The following is a 19,900-nucleotide window of genomic DNA, read 5'->3' as shown; positions in this document are numbered from 1 at the left end:
TTCAGATCTCTAGACTCGTATATTTCTAAATTCCTTTGGAAAGATAAACCCCCACATATCAGCTTAAAAACACTACAAAGGGCCAAGGATAAAGGAGGATTAGATCTGCCTAACTTTAATCACTATTTTTTTAGCCAACAGGCTTCAGTTCATCTCTAGATGGTTTAAACACACCCTCTTAGATGAACCTTGGATAGATGTAGAACAGGCACTATGTAATAACCTAGAAATTTCAGACCTACCATTTATCAGCTCAAACATCAAACGACATGAATGCTTTAAAAGCATCAATATTAGCTCTTCTCTGACAGCATGGTGGGAGTTTCTAAAAATGACAGTCTTCATTAATCCCATGCAAACGTACACCTATCTGGAACAATCCGGACATATTACAAAACAATAATATGATAAATTTTCCAGATTGGAGTTGCAAAGGAATTAAATACTTGGAACATATGTGGGAAGGAACAGACTTTATTTCGTTTGACAGACTAGTTACACAATATGGGATCAACAAGAAACGATTTTTGGAATATCAACAAATTAAATCCATAGTAAAAAAGAAATTTAATCCCAGTGAAGCTGAATTACAAATACCACCAAGTGTGGTACAATTTTTTAGTCTAAAACCCCCCAAATTATTGTCTAAAATATACAGAACACTTTCTAAAATAGATGAATCAATATCCCTTCCTATTACAAAATGGGAAGCAGATTTATCAATCAACTTAGACCCAATCCTTTGGTCTCAGATATGCTTAAAAACCTTTCAATGGATCAGAAATCCCAGTTTGCAATTAATACAATACAAAATAATACACAGAGTGCACTATACTGGTCATAGGATGTTCAAGATGGGCTATACGCCTTCCAACAACTGCTCACACTGCACAGCAAATACACCGGACAATTACATCCACGCTCTTTGGTTCTGTCCACCAGTTCAGAAATTTTGGCGTGAGATATGTGAAGACTTATCAAAGTGTCTGAAATGTAACATTCCAGCCTCCCCTTTAGTATGCTTGCTGGGCAACTTGGATGAGGTCACTGCAGAAATAAAAACAGCCCACGTTGTTTTTACGGCCCTATGCATTGCCAAGAAAATGGTCCTCATTAACTGGAAAAAGTGCAGGGGACCTCTGGTGCATCGGCCCTACTAGGGGGCTCTCTAACTGGTGGGGAGGTTGTTATATCTTTGCAGGTGGTCTCCTCACTACAGGAGCTCACTCTGCAGGTGGGGGGAGAGATATGGGAGAGGTGGAGAATGAACTCAACCTGGGTGTCTATTGTCTTGTGTAGTTTGGAAGATGATTGGATGATGGGGTGGGTGCAGTTTTCTCTGGGGTGGAGTCGGGTGGGCTGCCCCGGACTCTGTGGGGCTGGGCGGTGCTGCTGCTGCGGGTCCCGGTCCAGATGGGCCTGGGCCCCCTTGCCCTGGTGGGTTCCAGAGTGTGGGGGTGCCTACTGGGGTCAGCAGGGGAGCTGGTCCCAGGGAGGGGCCGCTTGCCCCTCCCTTTCTTCCCTCCCCATCCTCAGCTGCCTCCCTATTCCTGCTCTACCACACCCACCGACACACGCAGGGCTTGGGGTGCAGGTATGTCACCAGGGTGCAGGGGAGGGACTCCCCCTCTGTCCCCTTCTGGCCACCTGTGCCTCAATTTTATTCTGCAACCTAGACATCCACATTACTCACACTCTCACATAACACATATAGGGCCTTGGGGGTGCGCACGTTTTACAGCATCCAGAGGATGGTCGGTGTAGTCCAACCCACCTCTGGCGCTGGTGCCCTACCCTCAATTTTAAATGCATTTAGACACTAAGGGTTTTCGGGAGGAGCCGTGCTGCTCCCTGAGAGGAAGCTAGTACCATGCTCTCCTGAGTTTTAAATGCACTTTAGAACAGCACACAGCAACACTACATATGAGCGGGCGTAGGGACGTTTAAGGTCTTCACTCACCCTGATTCTGTTAGCCGTCAGGGCTGGGGGGCTGGGAGGAGGTGCTGGCCGTCAGACTGGGGTCTGGGATGCGGGGCCTCCCTGCTACTGCAGATAAGGAGGTGGTCCGCTTGCCTCCACCCCAGAGAGAAGGGTTACATCTCCTGGGTCTAGGTGCGGCTTGCCCCTCTAAGGGCGGGGGTACCTGGACCTGGGATATGGGTATGTTTGGGGAGTGCGACTGTCTGTGCAGTGTCTATTTGTGTCTGTCTACACGTTGGGTGAGTGCCGAGTATTTGGTTGTGCATATGGGGTGGGAATGCACGTCTGTGTCCGCGTGTGCCTGTTCGTCTGTGTCTATATGTCAGGTTGGGTCTTAGACTCAACCTCTCTGGGTACATCTCAGGCCCTCTAAAGTACGGAGGCCTATCTCCCCTCACCACACTCCCTGCCGGTGGCTGATGCCCTCAGACGTTGGTGTGTTGGTGGTCCTTGTCGTCTGGGGCTGGGCACTCATGTATGTACCGGCTCACTCCTGGTGGCCTATTGGCGGGGCTGGGTGCCTGTGGCCCGGCTGGGCTCCTTCCGGGGGGTGGGATGCCCTCAGACCTCTGGCCTCTGGGCCTGAAGCTCGGTCCTCTCTGGCACAGCTGGCTGCCGGCAGAGCCCGCCGGCACGCCACTGCAACCCCCTCTGGCCTCTGCTCCGTAGCTGCGGGGTGACCTCTCCTTTGGGGCTCTACTCAGCTCTTCCCAGGAGGGTGGCACAGTTCCCCCCCCCCTTTGGTGGTCCTCCTCGGGTCCTTGTACTCTGGGGCCTCTGGATATCTGGGGCCTGGATCTCCTCCATACCTGCTTCATACCCTGGTGGACGGGGCTATGGCTCCCCACACTCCCTAGCAGATCGTTACATGGAGAAACCTTTGGAATACAAGCATGCTGATCCACACAGGTATGCACACAGGTGTGCACACAGGTGTACACACGGGTGTTCACACGGGTGTTCACAGACGCGGACTACACCTTTCTTGGCTGCTGCCTCAAAGCACATTGTGCGCTGTCTATCTTGCGTGCTGCACAATATCGTTTATTATTTAGTATCTACTGATATCTACTGCTAGCTAGTTTATTGTGATGGTGCTGTTTTTTTTATTATGTTGATCTTTGTTGTTTGCTTTCTCTTCTGTTTTTTTTCTCCATACAGGTGATCCAGGTGTTTTGTTTGTTTTTCTTTTCTTTTCTTTTCTTTCTTCCATAAAGAGGGAAACACATCATCATGTAGCAATTTCAAATATCCAGTGGCCTTGAGGTTTCCATTGATGAAGAATGGACCCACTATCGTTGTACCCCATATACCACACCAAACCATCACTTTTGTTCTTCCAACAGTCTTGGAGGGATCCATCCAATGTGGGTTAGTGTCAGACCAATAGCGCTGGTTTTGTTTGTTAACTTCATCATTCACATAAAAGTTTGCCTCATCACTGAACAAAATCTTCTGGGTGAACTGAGGATCCTGTTCCAATTTTTGTTTTGTCCATTCTGCAAATTCTGTGCACTGATCTGGGTCATCCTCGCTGAGATGCTGCAGTAGCTGGAGTTTGTAAGGGTACCATTTGTTAGTAGCTAATATCTGCCGAAGGGATGTTCGACTAATGCCACTCTCCAGTGACATGCGGCGAGTACTACGCTGTGGGCTCTTGCTGAATGAAGCTAGGACAGCCACTAATGTTTCTTCATTAATGACAGTTTTCTTGCGTCCACATTTTGGCAAATCCAACACTGAACCAGTTTCACGAAACTTAGCAAGCAGTTGGAGCATGGGAGATGGGTGGTCTCGTAGGGTGTCTTGCATTGAAATCTGCTGCAATGACCCGGTTACTGCGTTCACCAGATATCAACACAATTTCGATCCGCTCCTCACATGTTAACCTCTTCGACATGTCAATGGCTATGAACCAAGAGAAACTTGTAAATAACTCATGAAAGAATAAAGTTACGTTGAAACCAAGCACACCATTGTTTTTCTTGTGACGTTACCAATAAGTTTGATGTGTCACATGGCCCTCTTCCTATATAAAAAACAAAAGTTGTATCCAAGATGGCCGACTTCTAAATGGCCACCATGGTCATCACCCATCTTGAGGAGTTTGCCCTCTCACATATACTAATGTGCCACAAACAGGACTTTAATATCACCAACCATTCCCATGTTATTATGGTGTATCCATATAAATGGCCCACCCTGTACATTAAAGGAAAATGGCGATGTCACCATCTTTAGGGAACAAGAGGTCACTGAACAGTAATGAAATTATATGAATCATCTACTATTGTTTTTTGCAAATCTCAGCTTAAATATTGGAAAATGTGGCTTGAGAGTGCTCTTTGCCACAAGTAGCAAAGCAGGAGATGAGAGTATGACATTGCATGAGAGATAACAGGGCTCATGTTCTCGTAAAATACATGGAAATTAGTAAACAGCTACTGAAAAAAATTACAAGGTCCAAAACTGACATATTTATAACACTAAAAACAGCTGGTATCTTTTCTTCATGCATTCATGCTTCAAATTATAAATGTGAACTTAATTAGAGGTTATGTAAACTGTCCACTGTTTTGACTCAGGAACTAAAACCTGCTCGTTTTAAACCTCTTTCTCCTACAAAGCTACTAAGATAGGGCATGTTTTTATAAGCAAAGCTCTGCTTTTTCTGATACATGAGCAGATATGGTGAGTAGTTAAGACTGTGATCCCTAACAGCTGTTCCTGCATTAGCTGGGATCAGAGTATTCCCCCGACAGCGAAGCACAACGCCAGTTCACATTCTGCAACAAGGCTGATTACACCACCACTAATGCATTGTAACTGCCTCCAAACCAAAGTATTTTTATATGAAAAACAAATATGCACTTTTTGTATTTTACCACATCTTTACCACCTCAGCATACAGCCATTATGTACTGTTATTAAATCGATACTCTTTCAGATTAATAACATAATCAAATGTGCACAATAGCAACAGTGCAATGTGTGACACTGTATATGCATGCTGAGCTTACTTTTCTCACACCTTAAATTGTTAGCAAAATTGCACACATTTGATTTGCTTGAAATAAATATACTATTACCAATATATCTACTGTAAAACATCTCTTATTTGGGTAAAATTGTGTCCGTGTACAAGTGTACACTGTGTGTTTCTAAGTTACAGTTATTTATAGTCAGAGCTAATGTTGTGAGGCTCCATCCCAAGAGATCCCCCAATTACCATGGAATTTAGAAAGCAAAAGCTAAACCAAACAGTCCAAAACAGCGCTAAGAATAGAGTGACCTTAGAGATCATCCAATCTTCCAACATAAATGTAGTTATATCATTGGAAGACAAGGGAAAGAGCACAGAGAGAGCGACAGAGATAGGCTCTTCTGTCTTGAGGAATGCTTTTAGAGTGTTGAGAGCAGATCGTGTGTGAAGGCAGATGTCTCTGCAATAATAGTGGAAACTATCATAAATTATGAACCTAACTTCATGTGCTAACACTCCAAGAGGTTCTTAAGAACCAAACAGGGATAAATTAGAGAGTAATATTCCTGTCCGAGGGAGTGGAAAAAAACTCATTGGAGCCACTAAGTCGTTTTATCTGGTAAAATTTTGATCAATACTTCCTAGAGTTGGCTCAAAATAATGCATAAATAAATAATGCACTGTACCTTAGGACGGATATTTTTTTAAAGCTAAACAAGACAAATCTGCCAAAGCAAGAGTATTTTCTTTAATTATCTTTGCATCTGCGAGATAAATGGTGCAAAGGTGTAGGTGAAAGTATAAAGTTGGTCTCATTTCTCTAAAAGCAATGAGACCAACTGACAATAGTGTCACTGTGAGTTCATGCTGGAGTGTCTAGCATGACACACATTGGGGTCTTGAAACTGGAGCTGCTGGTTGGTCTGGATTTGGAATGGGATTTGGGTTCATGGTGAGCTTGCATGATTGCGTGTTATGCTGCAATCATCTAAATCCTTCCAGAGTCCCTGCTGGTTTCAATAGCATTTAACATAGCAATGGGAATCAATTAAAAGGACTAGTAAGATTCCTAAACACAGACCTCTATTCGTCACAACAGCGTGTAACTCAGAAAAAGAGTGAAATAAAGTATTGAGGCAGACATATGGGAATGAAGGCTGCTTGTTTGTCTGCTTTACAGATACTGTACTTCATATGCTACTGTAAACCTCAAACAGTGCCTTTGATCCTTGAGGCAGCAATTCAGTCTATAAAGCCAAACTACCTGCAAACACACACTGTATCCAAGTGCACAGATGTCTGCACACATTGACACAAGATTTAAGTACATGTCCTTTATGATTACAGTAGAATATATCATGTCAACTAAAACATAGCTTGCAGTATCACCATAACAACCCATAATAACCTATTAAAGCATTTTTACATTAACATCCATAACAGTAGTTATACTCCCACTACTTATATGGTTAGAGCTCCAACTTTTATTTGATTGTTACACAAATTAATAGCTTACTCATGCTACTAAATAAACTTTGAATAAACTACTACCACTTTTAAAAAGAGAACGATGTCTCCAAATATGCTTTAAATAATAGTGAGTCTTTAGGCAACAACAGGGAGAACAGAGCACTTAAGTCATTGAAGTCACTGAAATAATTACAGCACTTGGGCAGTGATAATTCAGAAAAACAGTTTCTAAAAACTAATATATATTTATGACAAAGATTAAATGGAAACCCCCCACATAAGTGCTGAAAAATAAAGTGCATAAAAAAACAACATGTTACTGTGTGCCAAGACATTAACTTCCCCATCTCCCCCTTAACACATCACATAAGGTCAGCGACACTGCAGTTGACCTGTGAATTTGGACTTTTGAAAAACTCTACAGTGGAGTACATTTAAATGGTGCTATGAACTGTAAATGAGGCATTCCAGGAGCATTGGAAGATTTACACAAACTTTTACATTTGTAGTCCCAGAGGCATCACCTCTGTGACACCACTCATACCGCCAAAAGTGAGAAAAGGCTTCACTGATTAAGCAAATGATAATCTAGAAATAGTGTCTATTCTTACAACATCTTCCTGTTCTTCCTACCTTAATACAAAAATTATGAAATGGTAAAACTGTGGTTGAAGGATAGTGGAATAAATCATTGTCCAAAAGGTTACCTACTGAAATAGCAAAATGTATGAATACTTGGTAGCAGAGGGTTCTATTATTCCTTCCATTTTCCAGTGCATGCAATTCCATATTAGATGTTAAATCTCCATTTCTTGAGCCATGCGAAGCTCTTCTTAAGAGATTATCATGTCTTTCCAAGTCTGACTGGATAAGTTATCCTTGAAGGATGTTCTGGATATGAAACAGGGTCTGTGCTAAATTGGACACACCAATAATGCCTCCGCAGGGAGACATACTAATCCGATGGCTCACTCGCTTCAACTGGCTCCTTTTGGAAATGAAAGCAAAACAACTAAAATCTGAGCTCCTTTGGGTAAGTCAGGTCCATGATATTAATATATGCATCATTGTGATCTGCTTGCATTTCAGCTGAAGCTGATGAATACGTGTAGGTAAGTAGGGTGAGACTGTACACCAGTAAGTCGAGAGCTCAGTCAGCCTGATATGAACAGGGCCTAAAGAAAGAGCATGGCAATATCTTCACTTGGGGCAGAATTAACTGTACAATTGATCTTTTTGGTATTTTGTGGCTCACCAACTACATTTCTAAACTTCGTGTTAAAAATTCCAGGTAAGGTCATTTCTCTCTTTTGAAGGGATTTTTTTCATTGGAGTCTTGGGAACACCTTGTCTGGTTCCTCTCACGGACACACTCTGCCTCAGGGGGACGTACCAGGTGCTACCTGCCCAGACAACACAGATCCACCCACCATGAGAACCTTGGGATTTTATAGACACGGATCCTGTAAACTTCACAGTCTTCAGATGACCTGAAAAAATATATAGAATGTTGTGGAATTATATGTCTGTTCATGTTGATTTATATAGATTGGGCATTTAGCATTTATTTTAATGTCTGTTTTTCTGGTGTTTGTAACAGATTAAGTAATATTTTCTTGGCTCGTGTACTGAAAAAAAAAACACAACTCAAATTGTCTCTGAGGTGATAGAGGGGACAGATGAACAGGAAAGAATGAGGTCTTTACAACTGCCAGTTTAGAGATAAGAAGGAAACCTGCTGCGACCAGAGGTCCCACTCTCTCAAGCTGCAGGCCTGAGCTCCCCAGGGGAGCGCATCATTAGGGCCCATATAAACTTTTGAAGTTGTGCGTCCTGGAAAACACCAGACATGCAAGGCAATAGTTTATGGCTTTAAATACAAACTTAAAAAGTGAAAGAGTGTATGACCCTTGACACTGAGACGACTGCTTCTGAGTTGTTACGTCTTCTGTTTTTCTTGCTTGGACGGATACCTGCCAGTCATAACCTTAGCCACTTTAAGACTCAAAAAGAAAGAAAACTAAAGGACTTCTTTGAAGTTTTTATTTTTTTAACTTCAATCAGTAAACCCCTTACCAGTGATCCAATGCAGCCGAGTAAAACCGCAAATTAATTATGACATTTAAATTGAATAGGAAAGAAATTCTTTTGAGGTTTGTCATTACAGCGAATATTGTAACCGTCAATAAAATAAATGTGAGTCAGTCTGAGATCTGTGGCACGCACAGTGCAAGTCTATTTAAGCACAAGATGTTTCTTGGACAAGACAGAAGGGTTGTAACAAGAGTGAGTCTGCAAGAGTGAGTGAGCATGCAAATGTTCTTAAAGTACTTGTGATTTCAGTCTTCCAAGAGTTTATAGCTCCCTCTCATGTCTGGTGGTTGAGTGACAGTGAGAGGCAGGCAGAGGGTGTTTCTTCATTGCATATCAGCCAGGGACAGCTGACTGGTTGGGATTTAATTGCTCTCAAGTGAGGTCAGCAGGAGGCATTTATCTAAGCAGAGTGCACAACGACAGTGGACGATGCACAGAGTCAGTCTGCCAGAATCCGAGAAACATCCATGGGAATTCACAGAAGCTCCCAGTTCGTGCTTAACTTTTCTGCATCACTGGGTCTGGTTTACCACTGAGACTGCAGCTTTAGATCTAAAGAGCCTTCAAATTAAAACTCTTGCTGAAAGGGAGCGCACCTCTGCCAACTCCTGTCACCACTCAGAGCACATGTAAGTCATTACAATACAGATTTGTTTGTTACAATTAAAGCTATATATTTTGCTTGTTTCAAATTATGTATGTATGTACAGGAATTATAGACAGCACCAGTGATGCAATATTTCATGCTCTGGATCCATGAGAGGGAGATGTATATCTGCATCACCCAAATTTTGATTTACTGCTTGGGAATGTACAAAACATACTTGTGTAAACACAGAAAACCAGAAGCTATTTTGAAAGTTGATTGAAAATGTAATCTTGTATGTAAGTATTAAAATGCATTGTTTCTTTATTACAGTGATATTCTGCATAATATTTCCTGAACTGGACTACAATGCCCCTTGAGGGACAAGAAGATGGAGCAGTAGATGTGCGCCGTCACTGAAGTTTAAAAGAGGGGCATAATCTCGTGATACAATCAGCCAACTTCTGCCAACCTGCTTCCTCTACAGCCACTCTGTCTCACCTCCCCGCCAGGAAGCAGTGCTGCAGTAACGAAAACCAGCAGGTCACAAGTGAGGGGTCAGAAGATCCCTGAGCTGAGGAACGACGCACAGATCTCTATCTTGTATTTCAGTATGTTGTTCACTGATCCCCACTGCATTGTATTATAATGCGCAAATGGATGCTGACATGGAACCTTCAAAATCTGTTCCCGGGACTGTACCTGCATGCAATCTTTCTGTTTGGCAGTGTGTGTGTAGTCTACAGTGACTGCACCCCAGAACAACTTGCCGCCATCATGAACTGCTCCAAACATGAGCGCCACACCAGGAATTATGACTATATGGAGGGAGGAGATGTGCGCATACGACAACTGTTCAGTGGCACGCAGTGGTTCCTAACTATTGATGACTCCGGCAATATCAATGGTACTCAAGACTCTACCAACTGCTACAGTAAGCATCGCTCTTTTTGTGTAGACCAAACGTTTATTATAGGTCCCACTATATATCTATAGGCATTTGCCAAAATGTATGTGAATCTGACTGCTATTACTCTGTTAATAAGTCATGTGTCTCTGTTAGAGCAGCCAAAGTGACAGGTAAAATGGAGCAGGTGGGAGATTTGATGGGTTAAATTACAGCACAGGCTGTAATGAAGTAAACTGAAGGGTCTTGGAGACTTATGACCTGAGACTCACACAGATTCACATTTGTTCTGCCTGATTTACTCTCAGTACTCAGAGCGCCAGAATGAGTTATCAGGGAAAAGAGTGGGAGAGAATATTAGCAATGGAAAAATCAAATTTTGTAATGGATCTGTGGTTGGCTGCTGAGATCAAACACAGAGACAGCAACCACACTGTGTCCAGCCCAAACTTATTCTTTTCTAAAATTAGAAGCCAAATATTTTAAAATAATGATTACCATCTAACTACTTAATGACACATTTTATTTGCTAACCGTGATAAGTGCTTTTTGACACACCTACTTGTTTGAATTGTTGCTCAGGGGCCAACATTTTCTCAAAGGTTGTGAGATAGTACGAGGAGTCTCTGTGTCATGGTGAGGATGTTTTAAGTAGTTATCATTTCCTCCTATCTGACAGTGCCTCCGTGGCTGGAATGTTGGCTTGAAAGAGAGATGCCTCATGGAAAAGATGCTTGTGCAACAACTGGCAATGAAAGACTGAAAAACTGATACGCCCATATGCGGCTGACAGTCGCACGCTAAAAGCACACAAAGTTCTTTGATGAAAGCAGCATGGTGCAGATGTACATGGAATAAATCCGTGATTTATGTTTTTGATTGCAGCGAACAAGAAATCCTTAAAAGCTGATTGCAAAAAGTCTTTTATTACAAAGACAGAAAAGAAAAATAGGAGACCAAAATGAGAAACGTTTGCTTTGTACCTCTAACACAAATATCAGGTCACTTTTAGTAATCTTTGTTTTTATGATTTATTATATTACATTGTAGTGTTTTGTTTTTTGTTTTCAGTAAAAGATAAAAATCATATTTTTTTTTGTGGTTCAAGCAAAATGAGGCCATACTGATAAAAGGTATGTTAACCCTCACAGAAAGTCAGACAAACAACAAGCTGGAAATAAATAATTTCTAAACAGCAGGTGGAAAACAGGGACTTCTAGGAAAATAACCTAATAAAAGTAAAGACATATGTTTTGGCACAGTTCTCTGCTGAGTCAGAGCAATCGTAGCATAGTAGACTGGCTGCACCATACTCTACGGCCACCCAACTAAATTCATTGCAATTTAGAATTAGAATTAGAAATGCTTTCTTCCCAAAAGATGGAAAATCACTGTGTTACCGCAGCCAAAACATGACAAATACCTTAGGTCAGTAAACTCAAGAGAAGAAAAGGCTCAATTTTGGGGATAAATAAAGCATTTCTAAATCGAATTTGATGAATGTCGAAGTAAAATACATATTACCTGATTAAATCCTGCAGTATTTTGCAGCAAAAATGAAAGCTAAATGGAATCAATTTGCTAAACTTGCACCTCTGTGAAACTACAAGGTGTTTAGTCTGAAGCTAACTCCACATTTAACAATATTCCGTGAAAGTTATGTCTGGAGCACATTTCGCAATGAATGTAAACACTGAGGTCCAACAGTGCTCAGAAAGTAGACTTAGGGATTATCCACAAAGTAGTTTACTTAGCCAGTGGCAGCGAGTGATGGCAAATCTGTTTCAACTGAGGACAGCTTGTGAGGCTTTTGCATCAGAGCCAAAATGTTTACAATATGCGTGTAAAAATGTGATCCATCTTTCCACAGTACACCAAACGACTGGAGCTGTTGCACGTTACATTACGGGGATGATGCTCTCAGACGACAAGCATGCAGTTGCATCGATAAATCCCACCAATATATGTGGATTAAACAAACGTTTGGCTGACTCTGAGTCTGTAAACAGGTTTACAAATGAGGTTGTAGCTTTTATAGTGTTAAACTGAACTTTCGAGATTGCCTCTGAAATAAGTAGAAGCCGGGGGGGACCTAAAAGCGGGGTTAAATAAATATGAGTAAACAGTTAAAGGTCAGTAGTATTAAGTCAGATATCAAGAGCAAGAAAAGCACAAACAACATTCCAAGATTGGGAGATCCCATCTGTTTGTGATCTAGCAAACACTCAAATGTGGCATGCTCAGTGTCAGCCTAAAGAGCTTTAATAGACCTCTTCCCCCTACTTTCCCCTCTGCCTATCAAATGAAAGAATTTCTAGAGTATGTAAAAAATCAACAAGGTTTTGAATTGCCTAAAAACACGAGCTCTGAACCAGATTGCCAGTCTGTAAAAAGCACATTTCTCTATTTATTTTAATTTTGCTGCCACTGCCACATCTCACCATTCGCTATTTTTAAACAGAAACATCATATGTTTACAGCATGCAAAGGATTTTTCATATATGATGGCAATGTTTTTACCAAAGGTCAATGTTATGGATATTTGATTTATGAACTGATAATTGGTGCAGCCTGTTGACATGACATGATTTTTATTTTTTTTTAAGTTACATTTTCGCTAAAGTCCTACAAGATAACTAAACATCTACTTCACTTTACCCAATAATGTAATCATTTCAAATATTCACGAAAGATCTCCTGTTTTGGAACTCTGGGCAAAGAAATTTGCTGTTTACATCATTTGATTTTCTGTGTTTAAATACTTTAAAAATTCCATCCTTTCAACATGGCACATTGGGAAGAATAAATGTGTTTACCCTCCCACAGATTTGAAAAGCAGGCTTTAAATGCCAGGTCTAAAGCACACGCAAGAAGGTAGTTTTCTCAGTCCCTGGGGAAGAGAGCCCTAATCTGTTTCCCATATGTGCTATGGCATAGGTTGTGGTTTGTGTAAAAGCCACCCAGGCCACTTAACAAAGCTTGGATAAAGTCAGAGAGACCACAGACTGATTAATCACAGGAACCTCCACCTCGTTTGCTAATGAAGATGTATGTGGAGCTGGAGCCAGAGTAAAAGCTGGATGATGACAGCGCCTTATCTCTCCTGTAACATGCCTCCTTTTTCTGACTGTCCGGCAGGTATCCTAGAAATCAGGACAGTGTCCGAGGGAGGCATACTGGCTATAAAAGGCGTAAAAAGCCAGTATTATATTTCTATGAACAAAGCTGGACAGCTGCAAGGAAAGGTAATATTTTTCCACAGGGAGGAAAGTCATATGCTGTTGTCAGCTAATTTAAATCATGCAGAAATAAAACAAACAGTTCAGAGCGTTTACTTAATCATATTAATGGCTTGATGTGTTTCCATTACAGAGGATCTACAACGACAACTGCAACTTTAAGGAGGTTTTCCTAGAAAACTACTTCAATGCTTACTCCTCGGCCAAGTGGACAAAAAAAGAAATGTTCATAGCCCTGTCACAAAAGGGAAAGCCCATGAGAGGGAAGAAGACCAGGAGGGAGCACACTGCATCTCATTTCATCCCTATGAAATGCAAGGCAGAGGAGAGGAGAGTAGACTGAAAAATCAAAGAACTTATCTGCAAAATATCTGTGGATTCAGTCATGCTATACGTGCTAACAGACACTTGAATACACTCCACTTTCACTCCAGTTGCAGATGAGCCAGGACCTGTTTTACAAAATGTTCTCATTTTTAAAACAGAAAACAGAAAGTTCAATTTGAGCACCAAAACAGTTTTTTTTACAGTTTTACTAAGTTGAAACAGGAATTCTGGAAATATCATGAAAGCTATTCTATATTATTGGTGTTTTGAATTGAATAACAATACTTCTTTATAAAAGTGTTTCTATATAATACAGTAAAACTATACAATACAATACAAATATAAATTATACGATGCAGTACAGTCCTGTGTTGTATCTTGTTCAGCGATGAGCTACATTCAGCCAGGTGAGGACAATCGTATGATCACCAGAATAGTCCACAATAAGCTTGACCATGATGTGCTGAAGCAAGCAGGACTTGTTTTTCTTTCTTTCTTTCTTTCTTTCTTTCTTTCTTTCTTTTCCCCTCATGGTGCTCAGACCACACAGGGCATCCATTTATCAACCATCCTGTGAAGCGAGCTGGAAGCATACATATTCATACTCACACCTAAAGCCAATTTAGAGTCACCTATTAACCTTACACTTGTTCCTGTTTGGTTCGTTTTTTTGTTTTTTTCTTGGGAATGTCAGACGAAAACCAATCCAACACATGCAAAGTCCACACAAAAAGGCTGCTACTGACTGGCAGGTTCCAACCATATGCACTGTAGATGCTCGCCAACTCCCTCTGCCTTAGGGTGTGACTTTGAAATGCTCAAATATTCTGCTGCTGATGCTGCTAAAAGATACCCAGATGAAAACACAAAGTGAACACCATAATAAATGCATGTGTTATGTAATCTTTTTCTATCAGAGTGAACAATCCTGTACACTAAAAGATTATGATATTTATTTTTACAGATGTTATCTTTAGGTTACGGATCATTCCCATTTTACTAAGCATGAAAAAGACAGAAATACACCAGGAGATGTATTTATTTTCACCACACTCGTCAAATAGTTGTAACTTTTAACTTCTAGGCCAGCTCTCTCTTCATGATATCACTGCAATATCTCAGTACTAACTATATCACTACAGTACCTTGTTATTTATGGGTGTAAGTTATTTGTTTTATTTACGTAAAATATATGTTGTATGTTAAGGTGTCCCGTTTTCTTTCAATGTAACCCACTTGGATCTTTTACTGTGCAACAGTGGAAATAAAGTATTGCACACTGTATTCAGGTTTTGTTTGTTTTGTTTTGTTTTTGTCCACCAGGGGGTATAAATGGTCAAATAAATTCAGGAAGTAAACTTTGGAGAGAGAGAAAAAGCAATGACCTACTTACATATTCAGAATAGAAACAGAGATACTTTACAGAAAGTTATCTTGCCTAATATTCTGTCTTTTGTCAGCACACCTTCATTACATGTCATATCTATCTATTTATACTCCTGTGCAAAAGTCCCGACCCACCCTCATTTCTTTATATCCTGCTAGGAAAATTGGAAACAGGTTCAGGTATTTTTCGAAGCGCATGCAAACATATATATAAATACAGTATATAAGATGAAAAAGGTTTGTACAATTCTACGGAGCATGAATGTCAATATTTGGTATGACCACCTGTATTCTTCAAACACACCCTGAACTCTCTTGGGCCTACTTTTCTGTCCTTTCTTTAAGTAGTCTTCAGTAATAGTTAGTTAGGAATAGGAAGCTCTTCTTTGATGTTGGCTGCCTTTTGTTCTGTTCTCTGTCAAGATGATCCCACATTGCTTCAATAATGTTGAGGTTCGGGCTCTGGGGAGGTCAATTCATGACTGATAGTGCTCCATTGTGTCTTTTTCTATCCAGGTGCTTTTACTGCAAGGGCAATGTGTTATTGATCACTGTCATGATGAAAAATAATGACAATCAAGCACTGTCCAGGTGGTTTTACATGGTGGGTCAAAATTTGACAGCATTTTTCTGCATTTGTAGTTTCATTAGTTGTGACAAGACCCCCAACACCATGACAGAGCCTCCACTGTGTTTTACAGATGGCTGTAGACATATTAATGATCACTCTATCAGACCTGATGCCACTGATTTTGTGTCCAGTTCTTGTGTAATTTGGCAAAACTCAGCCTTTTCTCCCTGTTTCCCTTGCTTCTATTTTGTCCAACACCTTTTTTCTTAAATTTATTTGAGTTAACCCTAACTTTGCCATTTTATTTTACTGGACTAACCCACACTCTTTTATTCACTTTACTGTGATACATTTTGAAAATTAACCATCTAAGGCACACCATACCAAGATACGGCATGTTCTCAACTAATAGCTCTTTGGGAACCACATTGTTACTACAAAAAATTATGTTTCATGTATGACAGACTGCTCATAACAAAGAACCTAAAGATATAAAAGATAAAGATTAAAACAGGTTCTTTACTAAGTTTTCTAATAAATGTTGACATAATACTGGTTTTACCTTTGGGTTACAAGTATTACATGCATTTTTAAGCTTGAATGATTCTCAGGGAAACATTAAGTGACTTAAAAGAAAGAAATGAGGACTGAGTCAGAAAGCACATATATATGCTTTCAGGCACAACTCTTAAATATGTGTTACTCAGGCCTTGTTTTAATTACTGATAAAACTGTAGAAAATGCATTTTGCTGTGAGTTTGAGCTTAAATGTCTTTGGGGATTGTTCTAGTCTGTTCTTACTGAAAACAGCACAATCCTGAAAGGACACATTGCACAAGAAGCACTCAGTTTCAGACTCTAATATTTCTATAGTACCCTGGGGATATTAAGTAGCATAATAAAATATGTTGATATCTTTAAGTAGATTAAAGACAAACACACTGCAAGGGAACATTTTGAATGTCCTTGGACAATCCTTGATACACAATATAACATCAGTTAACCTGATAAGGGAGGTTAAGATATAACAGAACTATTAATATACAATAGCAGATTTTTTAAAAATACATTAATGTTGTCAGATTGTTTAGGTAATTGCCTCTGGTTTTCTGCTGTATTATGAAAAGGTGAATTCTTCCCAGTTGAGAAAAATATTGCGGACATGTTGGCAAGGTGCCTACACCACACGTTCATGCATACACTCATATGAGCACATGTGTGCAGGCCCACAGACAGACATCAGCATAGTGAGTTTTAACTTTTTCCTGGGTTCACATCTGGCTTGGAAAACCCTTGTCAGATAAAGACAGTCAAAATGAGAGTGCAACCCTGTAAAAAAACGTTTGACCCAAACAACATCTGAGCAAGGTGAAGGCTTCTGCCAAGTCACGCAAAGTTAGTCTTAGCAGATAATTTGTAACATACTCAAAATGTAAACACATTTCAGACTCAAGGCTGCGTATTCCCAGCAGGATGAGGAGAAGCCAAAGCTAACGAGAAAGAGAGAAGATTGTCACAGACGTGAAGCTGCAGACGTCCAAGAAAAAAGATGCAACACAGGCACATCGGACATAAATTCTTACAGCTTACACAGTGTTCCAAGACTCTTTATTTCTGAAATCAAAAATCACTGAAATCCTTACTTGCAAAACTCTTGCAAGTAAGGAACATAAGGACAAAGTCACTTCCCATTAAAAAAAAACAGTGCCCTGTAATATTATTACCATCACTATTAATACAAATATAAATATCATGTGTGCAAATAAATTGACATTCAGCCGAATATGTTGTCCATCAGTATTGTTCAATCATCCCCAGTCGTGATAATTTACAGTCAAATTAAAAACTTAAATCTGAAATCAAAGTTCTATATTACCAGATAATAACAGTAGTTCTGAAACAGAGAACGGGTAACTAACTAGCTGTAATTACTGTTGTTCAAGTCAGCAGCATCATTGTGAAAGTGAATGCACAGAAAGCAACATGTGCACCACATTACAAGCACCATATGCAGACAATTGCAGTGTCTGACACTCGCTTTGAACAGTGCAATAGGGAAAAGAAGAATAGGGGGAAAGTTACTAATTTGAGTGAAGAGTAACAGGGAGAGACATTAGAGAGTCTCGTACAAAGTGAAGCAGTGGACTTGGGGCTGCGGGAGAAAGGGGAGGCCCTGAAGGAGGGGGAGAGGGAACACTCAGTTGAACTTGATACATCTCAGGGCTGTAAAACTTTGTTTCCCTGGAGGAAATCTGTTGTTATGCAACCTGGGGAATTCTGTATTTGCAGCTCTTTGCACGGAATCCCCAGACCACCAGATTATTATGAAACAAGATCAGGACCTCCAGCAACTCGCTGCAGCATCACACTTTTACTGAGAAGTAAATTAAATCGGTGCCAAATGAGACCACACAGTGATTACAATATAAATTAGTATTTGACATACCAAGGAGTAATTCACTGGGTTAGTACCATGTAACTGAAGTAAAAAGCGCTACTGGTTTTCAAACTATTGTGCCCTACAACAACACCACCAAACAAAACAAACTACTAGAATGCAAAAATCATCACTGTGCTGGGAAATATTTCTAATTAATCCCCTAAATAAATGTGCAGTCCTAAGTTTACATCCACTCATCATAAGCATGAAGGTAATTCTGTCTATCAATCTTTCAGTCGATCTATCTAGGAAAGACAGATGATGTGGTATGCTTTGGATCATGAGCTATTTCCCTCCCTCTCCATTCTTTTTTCATCCCATCATGACGATAACTAATAAAAGTTCATCTTGGTTTCATCTGTCCAAAGATTTTTCCCAGAACTGCGCCGGCTCTTTTAGATGTTGCGGTCATGGTAGAGGGAGCGAGACAGAGCGAAAGACAAAGAGAGAGCGAAGGACAGAGATCGAACTTGACATTCATAAACAGACTTCATCGACTACACACTGGGGACACTGGGAAGGACACACAGAGGTGAGACTAAGACAGACACGAAAGAGAATGAAATTAAACAAGAAGCAAAAACTAGACACACAAGTAACAAAACTCAGAGACTATCAAAACTGAATATTAAAATCTCAATATTCCCAAAGAAAGAACAGCAAGCCTAAACAAACTCAAAAACCTGGGTCAAAGACTCAGGACCATGACAGTCTTCTTGCAAAATCGAATCTGGCCTTCATGTCCTTGAGGTTAATTAGTGGTTTGCACCTAGTTGTAAATCATCTGTATTTACATTAATGAAAACCTGTCTTATCTGTAGGCCTATACACCTAGAAACACCTAGCTCCCCAAGTAGTCTTCATTCAGTTAGATGTTGTGACAGAGTTTTTCTTAACCAAGGAAAGAATTCTGCATTCTTTGGTGCATTTCTTCTTTTTAAGAATGCACCAGATTGTTGATTTGGCCACTCCTAAACTTTGCTTTTTTAGATATTTAGCCACCATCGCTTTCATAAACATTAATTTGACGTCATATTGAGAGTTCCAGTTAAAAACTACTAAAAGCAACTTCAATCCCAAACTGCCATGAAAGGGCAGTTTGGGCAGTCTGTGTAAACTGCCATGAAAGGAGGAGGGATGCGGCTTCTAAACAGCTTATCATTCTGCTGTCCAAACTTTTGAGACTGTGAAAATGGAGAGTAGGTGGTGTATAAAAAGTCTGTAATTTTTACAGTTAATACAAAGGTTTTAGTCAAACCCCTTGAACTGAAGCTGGCAGCCTGCACAATCACAGCTTGATTATTTGGTTTTAAAGGGTGGTGTACAGGGGCAAAACTTGTGCAATTCCTTATATCATAATTCATCAGTTATTTATTAAGCTTCTGTGTTAACATCAACAACTATAATAAATTATTGTTGTTACTATTTTTGTTACACAGAATATGTACACTATGCAAGGGTCAGGCGGCTGTAGTTGTAGTTCAGGATGTCAGGCAGGTCATCTAATTATCAGAAGGTTGGTGGTTCAATTCCTGCCTTCTCCAGTTTGCATGCCAAATACCCTTGGGTGTGATACTAACTCCAAGTTCATCTCTGATGAAATAATCTCAGTATGAGCATGTGTAAATATTAGATAGAAACCGCATATGTATACAAATAGTACTTGTATGAAAGGGTGAATGAGGCAAGCTGGATAAAGTCCTTTGAGTGCTCAGATAGAGCTGAAAAGTGCTACAAAGATCCAATCCATTTACCAAAATATTACCATATTATTGTGTGTTTACAAATAGAGATATACAGATATATACTAAAAGCCAAATATCTTTTTCTATATCAGGAAAATCTCTACCTTTATTTCTGTTTTTGAATTGCTTCCACACTCAACCTGTTCCAGATTTTGACTCGTAAACACTAAA

The 19,900-nt window shown here is 40.2% G+C and overlaps 1 protein-coding gene across 2 annotated transcripts; it reads left to right on the top strand.

The window, feature by feature from the left end:
• Nucleotides 1-8,729: 8,729 nt before the first annotated feature.
• fgf7 (fibroblast growth factor 7) lies at nucleotides 8,730-14,871 on the top strand. Of its 2 annotated transcripts, XM_080302324.1 has the most exons (5): nucleotides 8,732-9,157; nucleotides 9,448-9,725; nucleotides 9,843-10,048; nucleotides 13,160-13,266; nucleotides 13,394-14,871. In XM_080302324.1, exons 3-5 carry the CDS (start codon nucleotides 9,892-9,894, stop codon nucleotides 13,601-13,603), a joined length of 474 nt encoding a protein of 157 aa, XP_080158450.1. In that variant the 5' UTR covers nucleotides 8,732-9,157; nucleotides 9,448-9,725; nucleotides 9,843-9,891; the 3' UTR covers nucleotides 13,604-14,871. The 2 variants fall into 2 exon arrangements, with proteins under 2 accessions (XP_026019312.1, XP_080158450.1); XM_026163527.2 differs by having other exon boundaries at nucleotides 8,730-9,157; nucleotides 9,448-10,048.
• The last annotated feature ends 5,029 nt before the right edge of the window (nucleotides 14,872-19,900 follow it).

Source organism: Astatotilapia calliptera, chromosome 1, assembly GCF_964374335.1.
Source record: "Astatotilapia calliptera chromosome 1, fAstCal68.1, whole genome shotgun sequence".
In the NCBI taxonomy this organism is placed as follows: domain Eukaryota; kingdom Metazoa; phylum Chordata; class Actinopteri; order Cichliformes; family Cichlidae; genus Astatotilapia; species Astatotilapia calliptera.
This window is presented reverse-complemented; position numbering and strand designations above follow the sequence as displayed.

What these genes read in the sequence shown, in the direction of transcription:
- fgf7 (XM_026163527.2), top strand. Translation starts at nt 9,763, where the DNA reads ATGCGCAAATGGATGCTGACATGGAACCTTCAAAATCTGTTCCCGGGA. An exon ending in AGACTCTACCAACTGCTACA is followed by an intron (nt 10,049 to 13,159) that starts GTAAGCATCGCT and finishes ACTGTCCGGCAG; the next exon opens with GTATCCTAGAAATCAGGACA. An exon ending in CTGGACAGCTGCAAGGAAAG is followed by an intron (nt 13,267 to 13,393) that starts GTAATATTTTTC and finishes TTTCCATTACAG; the next exon opens with AGGATCTACAACGACAACTG.